The sequence below is a fragment of the Arvicola amphibius genome, chromosome 17 (assembly GCF_903992535.2).
Source record: "Arvicola amphibius chromosome 17, mArvAmp1.2, whole genome shotgun sequence".
NCBI classification, from domain to species: Eukaryota; Metazoa; Chordata; class Mammalia; order Rodentia; family Cricetidae; genus Arvicola; species Arvicola amphibius.
Window position 1 is genome coordinate 21,537,311 of NC_052063.2, and position 17,594 is coordinate 21,554,904.

The following is a 17,594-nucleotide window of genomic DNA, read 5'->3' on the forward strand; positions in this document are numbered from 1 at the left end:
AATGGGTAAAGAATTTCAGCCTTATAAGATAAAGAAGTTTCGGGTTCATTAAATAGCTGTTAATATACTTCACTCGGAATACGTGTTAAAAGTGACTAAGATGGGGCTGGAGAGATGGCTCAGAGGTTAAGAGCAATGGCTGCTCATCCAAAGGTCCTGAGTTCAATTCCCAGCAACCACATGGTGGCTCACAACCATCTGAAATGAGATCTGGTGCCCTCTTCTGGCTTGCAGATATACACACGGACAGAATATTGTATACATAATAAATAAATAAATATTTTTTTAAAAGAGTGACTAAGATGACCCAAGTGGGTCTATGGCTAGGACCTACAGCTTGCTGTTGCTGCCTAGCCACATGAGAATAGAATTTTTCTCACAAATCACTAGTTCAGAAAGTAGTATATTTTTGAGTTTCCTTCCAATTCATAACCTTCCTTAAGTTGAAAAGACATGCCAAACTGTTTTAAGATGCAGTCTGTATATGTAAGAAAGATTATAAGATATAATAGAAATTTCCAGCAATGTTCAGGTACCTTACATTTGATCTTATACATTTAAAAAATCATGAAAGCATGTAACTATTAGGTCTTCAAGGCTGCTGCCTATATGCTTTGGTAGTGATTCACATTTTATACCATAAACTATTATTTCTCTATTGTAATGGCTCCGGGCTTTGCAATAGAGAAATTATTAATTATTCAAAAATTATGAATGGGTTGACAATTATAACTTTTTTCAGATAACTAAATAGAATATTTGAGTATATTTATTTTAAAAGGGAGGTCAGAAGTACCTGTAGGATGGTCATATGTCAGTTATGGGGAAGGAGAGGAGCTAAATAGAATCCCTACTATATGATTCAATTTTATAAAATTGTCTAAAGTACAAGCTAAGCTACAAATGAGTGGTGGTCTAGTACTGGGTAATATCAGCAGTGGCAAGAGGGAAAATTATAATGAACATGAAGAAGTTTGAGTGAAACTTTTGTTATTTAGCTTGATTGTGGTAATGATTACGTAGGTATGTGTGTCTATTAAAACCTTCCCAATTGTACACAAAATATCTGCCTTGTGTTATGCTTTAATTAAAAAAATAATGAATTTAAACCAAAAAGGCAATGGAAATGTAGTGAGTGATAGAGTTTTCACTTAGCATAGTAGACACTCTGTGCCCAGTTCTTACTGCTGCGGAGAAGACACAGAATATTCAGGATGACAGCTGTACTAAGGAGGAGGCCCTTGTCCACATCCCGGCCGCCCTGACACACAGAAACTGTATTGGTTAAATCACTGCTTGGCCAATTACTTAAGTGTATTGCTAGCTAGCTGTTATATCTAGAATTAACGCATCTCCATGATTTTATATTTTACCATGAGGCTTGTGATAGATTTGAGGAAACCTTGCCGGTAGGCCACAAGCCTCATGGTAAAATACAGTTTCTGGTCTTGGTACTACAGGTCTATTTCGCCAGGACCCAAGCAGACCCATAGTGGAAGGAACCTAGAACGTGAACCTGGGTTCTGCTTCGTCTGAAATTTAAAACATTAAAAAGAAGAAAGAAGTTGCTAGTATAGCTGTGATCAAGACCAGTTTAATTGTAACAGTCCATTTACTATTGATTAATGTACTGACAGATGTTCTAAGTGTTAAATACAGCAGCAACAAAAGAATTAGAGAATCTTGTTTCTCAATGATTTTAGTGTAGGAAAAATATAGCAAACGTTTGAACATTACAACATCGTGTGTATGTGTACAATATGCTGTAAGGACAGCATGTTCTAAGAGTAACTGCCATAGCTAGGAAATGTTTCAGAGGGATAGTGTTTGGAGGCAATTTGCTTGGGTAGAAAGGGGATATGTACCAAGTAAAGGAATTTGGTCCATAGTTTATGTCGAGCATTTATGACTATGGGAATATAAATAATGAGTTAAGATGTAAGTAGTTAAAGGTAAGTCTTGAAAAGATAGGCTGGAGCCGGGTGGCAAAGGACATTTTTTTGGAGACATTGGAGAGATGGGAAGCTCTGTCTGTGAGGAATTCATTTGGTTGGATTAGGTTTTTATAATGAAAAGGATTATCATATGGGGGATGAAAAATGTACAACTCCAGGAAGCGTGTATTCCTTAAGAAGGCGTTCTTTTAAGTTTAATTTCTTTAAGTAGTCTGAGTGAAAATGATAAGAGCCAAAACTTGGTTATTTGAGGTGGGAAAAGGTGGGACTTTGTTGAGGGACTGGAGATGAAGTGATCCAGTTGAAAACTGACTGTAGAGTTGACATGTTAAAGCAGCTCACTGAAGTTTGCAGTCGAAGAAGTGATGCTTACATAGTTCACAAGGGAAAATGGGATGAAGCAGAAACTGATTCTAGGACTGTTTACTTTGGAATGTTCTAGGCTTTGTAGTATGCCCCATGACATCCAGATAGCACTGATGGAATTGATGGAGATGTCAAGATGAGAAATCCGCAGGAAAAGAGAGACTGCTAGTGGTATACAAAGGCCCTGCACTCTTGTTGGTGCAGAATGGGTGTGGAACTCCATGCGTATTCTTTGATTTCATCATCAGCTGTTCTGTGGTGTTTATAGAACTGCTAACCCCATTTTACAGATGAGGAACTGAAGCTTGGTTGCTGGCCAAGTTCATGCAGAAAGAAGTAATAATACTGTAACTCTGCTCCAGAATGTGAGAAGATTGGTTGAATTTGGGGCTTGAGAGATGGCTCAGCAGGTTAAAAGCAATTGCTACTCATCTAGAGATGTGAGTTCTGTTCTCAGAACCCATGTGTGGCAGCTCTGAAGTAACTATAACTCCAACTGTCTCCCAGGGCACTCCCCACATACATAGCATATACTTACACAGACATAGATACATAAAAATAAACTACTTGTTTTTGTTTTTGTTTTTCATTTTGTTTTATTTTTGGTTTTTCGAAGCAAGGTTTCTCTCTGTACCTCTGGTGCCTGTCCTGGAACTAGCCTGGTAGACCAGGCTGGCCTCAAACTCAGAGAAATCCACCAGCCTCTGCCTCCTGAATGCCGGGATTAAAGGTGTGTGCCACCACCGCCCAGACCCCCAAAAAAAAAACTCTAAAGATACATTGAACTTATATTCAGTCATTGTAACACAGAGTTTTATTGAATGTGTCCTAGAAAGTACTTTTTAATGTCATTTTATTCTTATGATGACAATTGTGTTTATATAAAAATAGCTTAATTCTAAAGAAGCAATTATAGGGAAAGTTCAAATTTTAATAATTTCAAATGGAACACTTTTAATATATCTTTAGCAGATATAAAAATTTTTTTAATTATTTATCCCACCCTGCCTCCAATCTCTTGCCCTGTATTGCAGGCTAATCTCAAATTCAGCTTTTTCTCCCTCAGACTCTGAGCACTGAAATTATAGATGTATACCAGCATACCTTGCTCACATCACCTTGGTATCAGAATTCTTATGTTTAAATAATGGTATGCAGGTGCACTTCTGCCTGTGTCCACAGAGGTAGAGGCAGAGCACAACTCAGTGTTGTATCTCAGGGACTGTCAGATTTTAAGGCAGGGTCTTTCACTGTTCTGAACTCACCACACAGGTTAGCTAGACTGACTAGGTTGTGGAGCCTGAGCGACTCATTAGCCTTCCCTGCTGGGGTTGCACCGTGCCAAGTACCACTTAACAGCTGAGCCCTCTCAGCCTCATGTTGTTGTTAATTTGACTTTTTCTTTTTTAAAAAGAGAGTCTTGTTCTGTAATTCATGCCAGCCTGTAACTCACATGGTATGTAGCCCAATCTGGCCTTAAATTCTAGATGCTCCTGTCTCAGCTTCCTGAGTGCTGGCCTTTTACTTTCTTATTCTTCTATACTTGAGTAGTAAATAGTTATGTTTAAGTAAATGGTCTTTGAAATTAGTAATGATTAAGCAGAAGCTAAAAGAATTTTTGCTTCATATTGTGTTTGTGTGTGTGTATGTGTGCGCGCGTGCACTTAAGCAAAGGTTACAGATATTTGGTTTTTTACTTAATTTGTTTCTTTGAGACCGACTTTCTTTTTGTAGCCCTGACTGTCCTGGGACTCACGCCATGGGCCTAGCTGGCTTTGAACTCAGAGATCACCTGCCTCTGTTTACCAAGTGCTAGGATTAAAGGTATGCACCACCACTGCCAGGCACAGATAAGTTTTTTTAATTTTAGTTAACCAAATTACTGTCTTACTATGACTGAGAGATTTGGCTACATTTTTTTGTAACATACTATGACAATTGTTAGTCTAATCACTTGAATATATCCTACTCAATTTTATCTTCTATTTGCATTGTTTAAAGGTGTTAGAACTATAGCAGATGACTGAAGGAAGGTTTATTTCTCTTAGACAATAAGGTAATAAAAGAAAAGCAGAATCAGAGTTTTAGAGCTGGTGCTAATTGCTAACATCTTTTATTGATTCCTGTTCTAAAACTTTTTTTGTGTGTGTGTGTGTGTGTGTGTGTGTGTGTGTGTGTATCTTCAAAATAACCCTGTGAGGTCACAAATGAATAATCTGAAGCGCAGCATGTATTTATATCTTCCCATGGTAATACAGCTGTTGAGTACCAAGTCAGAGGTTCAGTGTCAGCCAGTCTGGGTTCAGTTCTATTTCTTTTGTTTTGTTTTGTTTTTTGAGATAGGGTTTCTCTGCAGCTTTAGAGCCTGTCCTGGAACTAGCTCTTGTAGACCAGGCTGGTCTCGAACTCACAGAGATCCACCTGCCTCTGCCTCCCGAGTGCTGGGATTAAAGGTGTGCGCCACCACCGCCCGGCTCAGTTCTATTTCTTAATCTGTCATACTAATAGCCAGATAAATTAGGGATTTCTCAGCACCACAAGTCAGTTTTTCAAAGCTCTGGAATCTTAAAACAGGTCTACTAACATAAATTACATGATTTATTGATAGTTTTATTTCATTCTAGATTTTTTTATGAACTAAATATTAGTTGCATTAAAAGTTGTTTTAAGAATAAAGGAAGAGAGGTCTGGACAGATGATTCAGAAGCTAAAAGCACTGGCTACCCTTCCCAAGGTTCTGGTTCATTCCCAGTGCCCACATGATGGTTCACAGTCAGCTGTAACTCCAGTTCTAAGGGACCCAGCACCTTCTGACCTCCATGGGCATCCATCACAGAGGTGGTGCACGTACATTTGTGCAGGCCGAACTCTGTGCACCTAAAACATGAGAGGGATTTTCTTTTCTGATTTTTCACAAGGTTTCCTTTACTGCATACCTTAAACCTGGATTTTTTTTTTGGCAAGATTTGGAGGTAGGGCCATGGTGGCACACACCTTTAATCCCAGCACTCGGGAGGCAGAGACAGGCAGATCTCTGAGTTAGATGCCTGCCTGGTCTACAAGAGCTAGTTCAGGACAGGCCCCAAAGCTACAGAGAAACCCTGTGGAAAAAAAAAGAGAGAGAACCTTTTTTTCCCAGGGTAATGCAACATACCTTTCTACTTCAGAGAGGGAGCCCCTGACGAACTGAAGTCAGAACTGCACAAGTGATCACTAGGAGAGCCAGTGAGCTTTTCTTGGCGTTTCCAGCAGATGTATGGGTGAGGGGTCGCTCACAGGAGCAGGGATGAATCAAGTGCAGCTGTCTCACTGAGAAGCCTGTCTTAACAAGAGTGACAATGAACTTAAGCTGTGTCCTTGGGGCTCTCTGTAGAATCTACAAACTCTCCTTTCCCAGTTGGTCAGTCTCCTTCTGTAAGGCTGGCGAGGGATTTTTGTTTTGTTTTGTTTTTCGAGAGAGGGTTTCTCTGAGGAGGGACTTTTGAGAATCTTGCAAGTTTCTGCTTTCTCAGCTATGTGACATTTTGTTTACCTCCTGGGTCTCCTGAGCCTTCCAGAAGAATGCCTCAATCCCAAGGAGACTGCTGGGAGTGATTGCTTTGTAATTGGATAAAGATAGATAAACAGCAAAGTCAGAGTCTGAATGCTTTAAGATGGTGAGAGTAGAAAAACTTCTAAAAAGAGCTGTGTCCTGGGAAGTGGTAATTTGCCAAGCAGGCAAAATAAAGATATGATCTGTGTAGGAGATAATTGCTTAAACAGCATGGCACATTTGGGACCCTAGATGGAGATCTAGATGTTCACACCGATTGAAGGTGGAAGAGGAAGACGAGAGACGACCATGTCTGCTACTTAAAAGACGTCTAGCTTTGTCTCGTAAGAGATGTTCAGCTGTTGACAAATTTTAGAGAGACGTAATGACCAAATTGGGGCTGTTCCCATCTGACAGTGGTAGGGGTTTTGAACTGGAAGGGTTGGATGAGTTCAGTTCATGATCAGAGTCCAGTGTGAAGTGAACTAGTGAGAGGAACTGTCAGAGGACAGACTGGGAGATGGCCTCTCAGAGTCTGGTAGCTAATCGGAGAGTATTGTATGGTAAAGGGACAGTGACTGCCAGGGTTCTGTATGACCACAGATTACTTGGTAGCTGCAGCAACAGCTAGTTTCCGGAAGTTGCTAAACTTCTACTACTGAGTTTGAGATACACATGGCGGTGTTCCACTGCATTGTTTTTTTTGTTTTGTGTGTGTGTGTGTGTGTGTGTGTGTGTGGTTTTCTGCTCCTCAGGCTGTTACTCGGCTGATCTTAATCTCTAACTACATTTGTATGAGGAAGGACAATTGTGCATAGGAAACTACTTACAGAATGATTGATGGAAGTTGGAAAGCTTAAGAGTAGAACTAGTTTCTACAGAGTAAAACTTCCTCCAAGGTCAACACCAACAAATCACTAGGTTTAAAAGTAAAACCTGCATTATTTTATTTGGCCCTGTCAAATAAATAATTTCAAAATAAAATCATTTCTTTTTAAATAAGCTTTACTATTTTGTGTGTGTGATATTTTCTCTTCTGTATCCAAATTAATATTTGTGTTCAAACTAGCAGAGATTGCTCTACCATGAAGTATCCAGAATGAACCACCTCTCTGCCTTTCCTAGTACTACTCTAGTTAAGGTGACCTCTGTCTCCTGGTTGAGTCATTGTAGTAGCCTCCATACTGTGACGGCTATTCCACGTCTCACGTTTCAGCAGAAGTGATGCTTCTAAATTAAGATGACTGGTCATGCAGTTCACTGTCCTCAGTAGAAAGCTTGACATCCTTTATAAAGAGAACATTCTGTGTAGATTCCCACCCAGGCACCAACTGGTACTTCATTCCCTCTTTTCTAAACAGTGATGGCATCATTTTTATTAGAGACTATTTTCTGCCAACCTGTAGAATAGCTTCTCCTCATTAATCTCAATCATTTTTGTCTTGTTTCATTTTTTTCCTCAAGTATAACATTTTCTGCCTTATAAATAAAAGCAGCTTCACGTCTCATAATGTAGGCACTCACTGTCTGCCTGGCTGGAGAGGAGGGTGGGTGGGTGGGAAGATCCTAGCCAGACAGTTATATATATGGATATAGATTATGAAAATATATTAGCTAAAGGAGATTAAAAGGGTTATGTTATATATTGTTATATATATATATATTTTTAATCATTTACTCCGTCAGAAACTATTTCTTTACCACTAAGTTTATCTATATTCTGTCAGATGATTAAGTTATAAAATAAGGGAATATGTTGCCGGGCGGTGGTGGCGCACATCTTTAATCCCAACACTCGGGAGGCAGAGGCAGGCGGATCTCTGTGAGTTCGAGACCAGCCTGGTCTACAAGAGCTAGTTCCAGGACAGGCTCTAAAGCCGCAGAGAAACCCTGTCTTGAAAAAAAAAAAAAACAAAAAAAAAAAAATAAGGGAATATGTTTACTTTTGATAAGCTCATTCTTCTGAAGTACAGTACTTTATAATTTATAAATAGTCATATGTCATTAAGTAACCATTAATTGAAGCCATAAGAAAAGATAAGATCATTTAGCAATTTCCCCATTATCTTTACTAATTTAAAAATACTTTCTCTCATGGTAGAGAGCCCCTTGAAGATGGGAAAGAAAATCTTATTCATGTTTATATTTGCTCTGCTCTTATCACTTTAGTCAAGACAGTGCTTATAATACTTTTTAAATGAAAGACTTTCCCTGTAACTAGACATTCCCATCGTATGGAGAATATGCTATGCTGGAAAAGAAAGGGTGTTTAGAGAGGAAAAAGAAGGCAGTTAGAGCTTGATGCATTGACTGACACTCCTCCACGTGGCAGAGCGAGGTCCACTTCACTTGTGTAGAGTTTAGGAGATATATATATATATATACATATATATATATACACACACATTTATATACATCTATGTACATGAGGATTAATCATATCTAATTGTTCTAAATTATTTTATTTTGTACAAAGGATGCTTGAATTAAAAAAAAAAAAAAACAGAAGTAGCCAGAAAATATAAAAAGGTTACCGAATTAGATGTGGTGGTGATTACCGAATTAGATGTGGTGGTGCATACCTTTGTCCCAGCACTTAGGAGCTCAGCGCCTGTCTGGTCCACAAAGCCAGTTATAGACTACCCAAGGCTACACTGTCTCAAAAACAAATACAACCAGAATAATATTGTGGGGCAAAAGCTAAATACTTGTCTGAGAAGGCTAATAAAATATCTATTGTATTTCACATTCCTTTATAATTAGCAGCCATTTTTCAAAACCGTTGTGTAACTGTTAGTTTTTGTTTAAACATTAATTTTTGTAATCTTGTTTCACTGTGTAGAAATGGGAAGAGTATTCTTGAGTAAGAAAAATGAAAATAATGTAAGTATACTTTTCCCCCCAAAAGGTGTTGATATAGAAGCAGCTCGAAAAGAAGAAGAACGGATAATGCTCAGAGATGCGAGGCAGTGGCTAAATAGCGGCCACATCAGTGATGTTCGGCATGCAAAGTCTGGAGGTACTGCTCTCCACGTGGCAGCTGCCAAAGGCTATACAGAAGTTTTAAAGTATGTATTACTTTTCACAGAGTTTCATTTTTTTAAAATATGTGCAAATGTTATTTTGAAGCAGACTGTAGAAATATTTGTTCTCAGAGGAAAACATTGTTTCTAAAATTCTTTTCTCAATTTTTTAATATTTCTGTTCTCTGGATATTTATGTTTGTTTGTTTCAGTTACAGTTTTCTCATAAAATGGATTTAAGTATCAACCAACCATTATATCGTATCTGTCAGGATGATAAGTTACTAGAGTCATTGGAGAGTTCCATATTGACTAAAGGTTGAGAATAAAAACAATATGTAAATAGTTTTCTTTTTACTATAGAAACGCTAGAATTCAATTTGCTGATACTAATAATATTAAGTATTAGTCGTATTAGTCCATAAACATCAGTGACTATAAGACTGTATGCTGATCAGCTAGTTTCCTTGTGGCAATGTTCCTGTGTGTTTGTGTGTGTCTGCGTGTGTGTGTGTGTGTGTGTGTGTGTGTGAGAGAGAGAGAGAGAGAGAGAGAGAGAGAGTGTGAGAGTTCTTAATAAAAACAATAAAGGAGCTCTTCCCAGATTTCCTGACCATTTTAATTTCACCTTCAGTAATGTAGGTTTCTCTTAGAATAGTAACATGGTTAGTTTTCTGTTTCTTTCTAATCTAAAGCTTTTCTGTATTTTTCAACTCCATTAATAAGTAATGTGAATGTAGTGAGTTACCAAGCAATAATAATTATTCTTTATCTCAGCAGTTCTACCTCTAGGAGTTTCTTACAGATCTCACTTAAGAAGGAAGTTATGTGCTGGCAATATAATTTGTAATAAGAATAGAAGAATGACTTAATAAATCATAGTACATAGTTTCCATAGAAGACTCTAGCAGTTAAAACATAAATGAGAAAATTTCCTTTGTATTATAAAAAGAATGCTAGTGTTATGAAATGTCAAAATCAAGTGAAGAAATAAGTATTAAATTAAAAATTAGATTTGTAGATGTAACTTTTCATGGAGTTGTCTAATCTGTAGTCTTGTAAACTAATCAGCACTGTACAGCTTGGGATAATACCCTCCTTTTGTATTTTTGGGTATGTGCATGTTTGTGTGTGTGGTATGTGGGTGTGTATGTGTGTATGTGTGTGTATTTGTTGTATGTGTGTGCATATTGTGTATGTGGTGTGGTCTAGTGGGTGTGTATGTGTGTGCATGTTCTGTATGTGGTGTGGTCTGTAGTATGTTTGGTACTTACGGAAATAGGTAAATAAGATGAATAATGAAAAGAAGAAACCTGTTCCGAATGAGGCCTCTGCTTTCTCTCCCTGTGGTCATGCACAGCTCCTTGCAGTGTGATTTTGAAGGCTTTCCTTCTCTGCCGCCGTTGCAACTCCGTAGAACCTGTCTGTGGGGGCTGGGTTTTGTTTTCTCATTTTGCTGTCCATCAGGAAGCTCTTTGAGTGTAGGTGCTTTTGTTTTTCTTTATCCTTTATTCTTCTTTATCTTCTTTTAATTTTTGTTTTGTTTTTTTCTAAGCGTCCTCATAGAACCTGGCATTTAGAGAACTGTGTTGAAGATGTATTTTCCTGCTAAAGTCTTCCCTCTACACCCACTCCCAAGTATTTATAATTTCATGTTGTTAAAGTTCATATTGCCTAATGAGGATATGTTTTTATTATCTAATAGTCTAGTGTTATTTTTCCCTCTATTAATACAAATTCTGGTTATATGTAAAATAAAGGAGATCTGTTTACATCTTTTAGCCTGTTCTTTAGATCATTGCTTTTAAATACTGGTCTGCAGACAAAAGCCAGGCAATATTATAAGAACCATATAGAAGTATTATAATAAGGATTATTATGTATGTAAAATTAGGGATGAATGGATATAGACAGACAGCCAGGCCAGCAGACATGGTGGCACATGCTGCAGTCCCTCTACTTAGGAGACTGAGGCAGGTTCACCATGGGTTTGTCGTATGTAATAAGATAGTCTCAAAACCAACAAAATATATTTGGATGTATAAAAGCCCTAATAATTAGAGCCCTAATGTGCTGATTCAATAGTGCTATATTTGACCTGGAGAATATTTTTTATTAAACCAAGTTTTTAAGATGGCTTTGGTACTGAGCTAGGTTTGGAAATAGCTGCTATAGCTAGATATTATTAATTAATAGGCCAGTTTATATTTCTTATGTTTTGGCTTGTTTTACACAATCTCAGTCTTTAACCCAGACTAGCGGCAGTCATCCTGCCTCAGCCACCTAAGTGCAGTGACTACAGATGTGAACATTTACACATAACCACCACTTCTAACAGTAAACAAATAGGTGATTATACATTAGCTGTCACTACCACCTCCTATAGGTAAACAGAAGCCCTTCTCAAGCTCACCATCTTGGAGAGTCAGGTAAAAGTATATTAGATTTCTGATGTAAAGCATCGTTTGCTTGTGTGTTGGGCTGTGCTATGTGCAACTTATAGGTTCATTATGCGAACATAATTTCTGAATAAAACGAAAGTCAATGTCACTGTGCAGTTAGAAGGGCATGCTAATTTATATTATTCTTTGCGTTGTATAAAAAATGTATTTCCATTTTATAGCTTGTTAGTGATTGGAATATCTGCTTTCTACTGATGCAAAATAGAAGACTCAGTACCTTGAAATACGTGTTTCGCTTTGTTTGTTCCTAACAGAATATCAGTTTCTTTTGAAATTTTTTGTAGTAGATCATAAAGGTTCAAAAAGCTTCCATAAACCATTTCCTCAAATACAAAGCAGCTAAGCATTACCAAATAAGCTTCTTGGATTCTAATATATTTTTAGGCCACATTTGGCCTGAGATGATGTATCATCTGGACATCTAAAGATAGCTCTTGCAGCAGCAAATAAGCTTTATGCACCGATTTATCCATTGTGCTTAATCTTCCTTTTAAAACTGGGCTTCTCAGTGAAAATTTTCACTTACAAGTAATACTAACAAGAATTAATCAGTGTCATATCAAACTGTAAGAGTTAAGATCATTAGCATTAATTAAAAGCTCATGTGGCAATGACTCAAGTGTCTTCTGTAAGTTACTTTCCATTTGCCCTAATTAATTCATTAAGAGGAGGAGGACTTGGAAGTCTGAAAAGAATTACATTGCTAATTGTGCTTAAATTGCATGATAGAAGGCTGTTGATCATGTTTGTTAATTTCTAGATTTTAATGATTATCTAATTCACTGTAATTTCTTTAGACTTTTAATACAGGCAGGCTATGATGTTAATATTAAAGATTATGATGGCTGGACACCTCTTCATGCTGCAGCTCACTGGGGTAAAGAAGAAGCATGTCGGATTTTAGTGGACAGTCTGTGTGATATGGAGATGGTCAACAAAGTGGTAGGCCTTTTAAACATATTTTAACACCAGAAATAGAATTCTAACCACAATATAATGCAAGATTATGAATTATGTGACCTTTATCTGCTCTCCATTAAATGTTTAAGTTGTTTTAGCTTCCAAATGAGGTGTTTATGCTCTGTTCTGTGGAAAAGGGAGTAAGATTCTTGAGTAATCATTTTATCATACATGTACAGAACATTTGAAGACTTGCATAGCTACTATATTTTTAGGTACTCATATATTAAGAAATTATGTGTTTGTTTAAATGTTTACTGCTGTCAGTAGAAGTCGGAACAGTGTACTAGGGTGTTTCTCATTCTTTTTGACTGGTCATCTTTAAGGCTAGGGCTTCTTTGTTTGGAGACAGTGTCTGATATAAAACTGAGTTCTATATGTCACTGAGGTTTATATTGAGACTGATTGCCTGCTTCCACCTCACATGTACTGAGATTGCAGGTTTACACTGCCTCCGCTGGCTGATAATAATCTCACTAGCCTGTCACAGTTGTTAGTGATAGTGGATCCTGAAATGAGATTGCTGAGATAGAGCACTGACCAGAAAACTGTTCAGTGGGTAATGAATTACTTCATGATCCATAATGGATAAAGGAAATGGGGAAAAAATAAATTTTGTGCATCATGTTTTTACAAAATTATGGAGATCAAGTTACCAGGTTTCTTGGATCACTTTTCCCTTTCAAGTAGTGTCATTTTGTCATTGAACAGAGTATTCTTGCTAGTTAGTTTCCTGCTCCATGTTGGTAGACAGGTTTCACGTTTCTATATGAAAATGATGTTCTAAAAGTCAATAAAAAGTTTTCTCACCTTTTTAATTTGTCTACAAACTAAAATATTATTTTAACTCTTAATATTGATTTTAAATATAAAAATTTTTATTTTGCTTTTTATTAAAATAATTACTAGAATGTACCTATTGTCTCTTCTTTAATATCATTGATGATAATTTTCTTATTGGAATTTCTGTTTATGCACAACAGTTAGAGCATATCATTATCTCGATGTCATACAGGTTTAAGTTTTTCTGCTGCTAATGGCACAGGTATTTTTTCCCATCCTAATCCTGCCTGACCTCATGTTTGCATACTGTGCAGTCACATCATATGCTGCAGTAGTGCAGGCCTGGGTTCTCTGCCCACGTCTGCTTCTCTCACCTCCATGACCCTGTCAGTTAGCACTCAGGCTTTCCCTTTGAACACTGAAAATCATCAACAGTTCTAGAACCTGCTTCACTGGTAATCCCAGAGATTTAAAGAGATCGTGGCTGCAAAAGCAGTTCGTTTAGAATGAGTGAGAAAGAAAAAAATGAAGAGAAGATGAAGTTAGAGTCAAACCATGGCCTTGATAGATCTGTGGCTCTGCTGATGAGTAGGTGTATTGAACTGATTTGTCAAGCAGCTTGTTTTGTTCTTTTGATTTGACGAGTTCCTACTTTCCAATATCTCATCTCTGTGTCCTTATCCGTGTACAGTTGCTTCGTCTAAGCTGTGTGCTTTCCTGTGCTTGCATTCCATTGGTAACACCGGTGGCACATGAGGATAGCTGCGAGTCTCATAATACCTAGACTCTCGTGTCTTGCAGATCGCATGCAGCCCGTTTGTGTTCCTGATACATGTTGATAGGTGTGGGGGTGCTTTTTACACTGAAATGTTTTCTCTCTTATAGCCCACATTTTACTTTAGTTTTCATTCTCTTTCTGCTGCTATTTGCAAAGCAGACTCATTAATCAAGGGAGAAAATGAGAAGAAAGGTTAGTTAGTAAAGTAACCGGTTTCTAGCTATTAAAAAGAAATTTCAATTGCAAAAATGTAATTACAATTCATAAAATTTATAATGGGATTTTCTTCATAAGGTTTGGTACGTGTTTAAGAAATCAGTGAGTTATTTGAACATAAGGACATGATATTTAAAATACAAATTGCATTAAAATATAGAACTCCAAACATTTTAGAACTAAATGTCAGTATAATATATCAAAACTGAATTTCTGTCTTAAAATTCTGAACCAGTTATTTTATTACAGATCTTGGTTTGGGGTTTGTTTTGTTTTTTGAAGTCAGTTTAATTCTTAGCTTTTACTGCTTCAGGCTGAAATTCGTCAGGAGAGATGTTCCAGCTTCACCCATTGGTTTGGTAGAGAAAGGTGACTTTAAAACCTTGAATGTTGTTCCACAGGGAATACAAATATGCTGACAAGTGTTCCTTTGAACTCATTTTTAAGAGTAAGCAATGCTTGAAACTGCTGCATAAGCACACACACGTGCATGCATACACACACAAGCATGTATAAGATTTAGGAAATAATCTAATTAAAAGGCCTCAAAAGTAACCATATCACTCATTAATTTCACTTTTAACATGGAAATTGCCCCCCCAAATACACACACACACACACACACACACACACACACAGTGCGACAGTCTTTATAGCAGTGTCTTTTTAAGGACTTATTTTTACTATTTTAATTATTTGTATGTATATGCATATGTGAGTATATGCACGTGAATGAAGGCCGGAGGTATCAGATCCCCCTAGAACTGGAGTTACAGGCAGTCACAGTGTAAATGCAAGGAACTGAACTTGGGTCCTCCGCGGGAGCAGTCCTGCTCTTCATCCAAGTAGTGCTTCTTATTGTAAGCAGAGAACAAAAGCAAATGACAAGTGTTGATTCAGATTAGTAAAATGTGTACATCGTGCCATGGAATTGTATTTTTCAGTGAACGGGAATGAACTAGTAATATATGTTATAACATAGATTAATCTTGGCAGCATATGAAATGAAATAAACCTATCTAAAGGAGTTGAGTATAGTTTGATTCATGTAAAATGTTTAACGCAAGCAAATATATATACAAGGTAGGTTAGTGGTTGCCTTAGTTAGGAGACATGGGAAGAAGGTAGGCAGATACTTTAGGATATGCTTATTCTTTTGCGGGTGGTGAAAGTTTTCTAAAATTGTAGTGTGAAGTTACTGCTATAAATATACTCAAAACAACATTGGCTGATTCTGGTACTAACATGTAGGGAAAGTATTGTGTTCCGCTGTTGTCACACATGAATTTCTCATGTAGCATTGGAGTTCTTTGTATACCTGTTTCCAAGGAATAGAGAGTTAGCCTAGTCACTGGAGTGCTTCCTTAGCAAGTCCTATGACCTGAGTTCAATCCCCTGAACCCTATAAAAGGCTGGGTGGAGTAGTCTGAACGTCAATGTCCCTGGTGCTCACTGGCCCAGCGTAGCTTACTTTTAAGTTTCAGGCCTGTAAGAGACTCTGGAGCACAGATCCAACAGTGCCCTCTAACCTACACATCGGTACTCGCACACATGCGTGTATACCGACATGAACATGAAATGTGTGTGATTATTCAAAATTGTGATTTATTGAATTTTTACTACTTCTCATTTCCTGTCTAGGGCCAGACAGCCTTTGATGTAGCAGATGAAGACATTTTAGGATATCTAGAAGAGTTGCAAAAGAAACAAAATCTGGTATGTTTGATTGCTAAAAATTGCTTATATTAATGAATTTGCCATAGCTTTGAGTTTTAAGCAGTTGAGGTGTTGTGGTGCTATCTTATACTGTTTTAAAGTTACCCTTAGTAATCACAAAATGACAGTGGGCTAGAATATAGGAGTGGTGGGGCTGGGTCACCATATTGTTGGTTACCTGTTTCTGTGTCTTGCCTTTTACAAAATGAGTACTTAAAACATGTTTTTCTAATTTCCTAAGACAATATGCTTAAAAGGTATGACCATAAACCCTGAGTTTATAATAGAAGGCCCCAAACAAGCAGGGAATGCTATAAGTAGGGGATAGAGTCTACATATGTTACTATCGGTCACCACCATAAGTAGACAGTGAACCCTGACTTCCGTGAGCTGAAGACAAAAGGACTGACATTTTTCTTTTTATTGCTGATTAGAATTCCTGGGGTTTGTTGTGTTTTAAACTACCAATTGGTTTTCAAGCTTTTTCTTTGTAGTTAAAATTTATATCCTTCTAAAACGACATTTTTAATAACTTCATTCTCTTTATACTCTGTACTATGCTAATTGATATTACCCTTCTTTCCCTTGCATTACTGTGGATAAAGCTTCATAGTGAAAAACGGGATAAGAAATCTCCACTAATCGAGTCAACAGCAAATATGGAAAATAATCAGCCCCAGAAGACATTTAAGAAGTGAGTAATTGATGAAGGAAGGGTTTGTTTCTGCTAGGAATGGAATAACGCCGTGGCCACTGAAGCTACTTGTGTGTGTCTGCGGGAAACTGATAATGTATTTGGACCTTTGATGTTTACAATCAATTGAAGTTTGTTTTCCCTTCACAGCAAAGAAACACTGATTATTGAGCCGGAGAAAAATGCATCTCGCATTGAGTCTCTGGAACAAGAAAAGGCTGATGAGGAGGAGGAAGGAAAGAAGGATGAGTCAAGCTGCTCCAGCGAGGAAGATGAGGAGGATGACTCAGAGTCCGAAGGGGAGGCCGGTAAGCTTAGGAGCATCCGTTCACTTTAATTTTATTGTTCCTGAAGTTTTAGCTTTTTTTGTACAGGCTTGCTACCTGTTGTGTCTATCTTGGTAACCTGTGAGTTTATTGTTTTCTGCCTGTCAGGAGGTGGTACACTTCTTGCTTGGTGGTACACTCCTCCACTTCTTGCTGATGTGTGTTTTAATTTAAAGAAGGTACAGAGGCTTCTCAGTGTCCTAGGACCTAGAGGATGGTACAGATAGAGTTTGAGCGGCTTCCCAGCAGAAGGTGGTACAGAGACTTCTCAGAATGTCCTTGGACCTAGAGGATGGCACGGATAGAGTTTGAGCGGCTTCCCAGCATTTGAGAACACAGGGATCTACTGGTTCCTGTGATTCAGTAATCTAGAAAGCTGGCTCTGTCAGCTTCCCAACTTTTCCCTAAATGGTCAAGGAGTGGAGGAGCTGCTGAGATTACTTTCCTGTGAGGCTATGGAGTAATTGGTTTGAGATATTTGAAGATATTGGCAAAGTGTAATACAATAAACACTCATATTCTAATTACTAAGATTTCAGAAGTAATAACTCTTGAAGCTCAATCATACTTCAAATTTTCTTTTTAGTAAAATAAAGATATTATATGCAGCTGCCTATAAAATCTACCTTAGCTTTCCTTTTCTTCCTTCTCAAAAGGCAGTCGTGAGATTTTTTTCAATAATCTTTTAGTTTGTATCTATAATCTTCTGGTTTTTCAAGACAAGGATTCTCTGTAGCTCTGAAGCCTGTCCTGGAACTAGCTCTTGTAGATCAGGCTGGCCTC

General features: G+C 37.6%; 1 protein-coding gene across 4 annotated transcripts in view; it reads left to right on the forward strand.

Moving 5' to 3' along the window:
- The window catches only part of Ppp1r12a (protein phosphatase 1 regulatory subunit 12A), a 108,564-nt gene that overhangs the window by 51,694 nt on the left and 39,276 nt on the right, over window positions 1–17,594 (forward strand). For all 4 annotated transcript variants that reach the window (XM_038314419.1, XM_038314422.1, XM_038314420.1 and 1 more), the window contains exons 4-8: window positions 8,762–8,921; window positions 12,136–12,280; window positions 15,717–15,791; window positions 16,397–16,485; window positions 16,636–16,793. In XM_038314419.1, coding sequence (XP_038170347.1) covers window positions 8,762–8,921; window positions 12,136–12,280; window positions 15,717–15,791; window positions 16,397–16,485; window positions 16,636–16,793 — 627 coding nt within the window. The remainder of the gene's footprint in view (window positions 1–8,761; window positions 8,922–12,135; window positions 12,281–15,716; window positions 15,792–16,396; window positions 16,486–16,635; window positions 16,794–17,594) is intronic.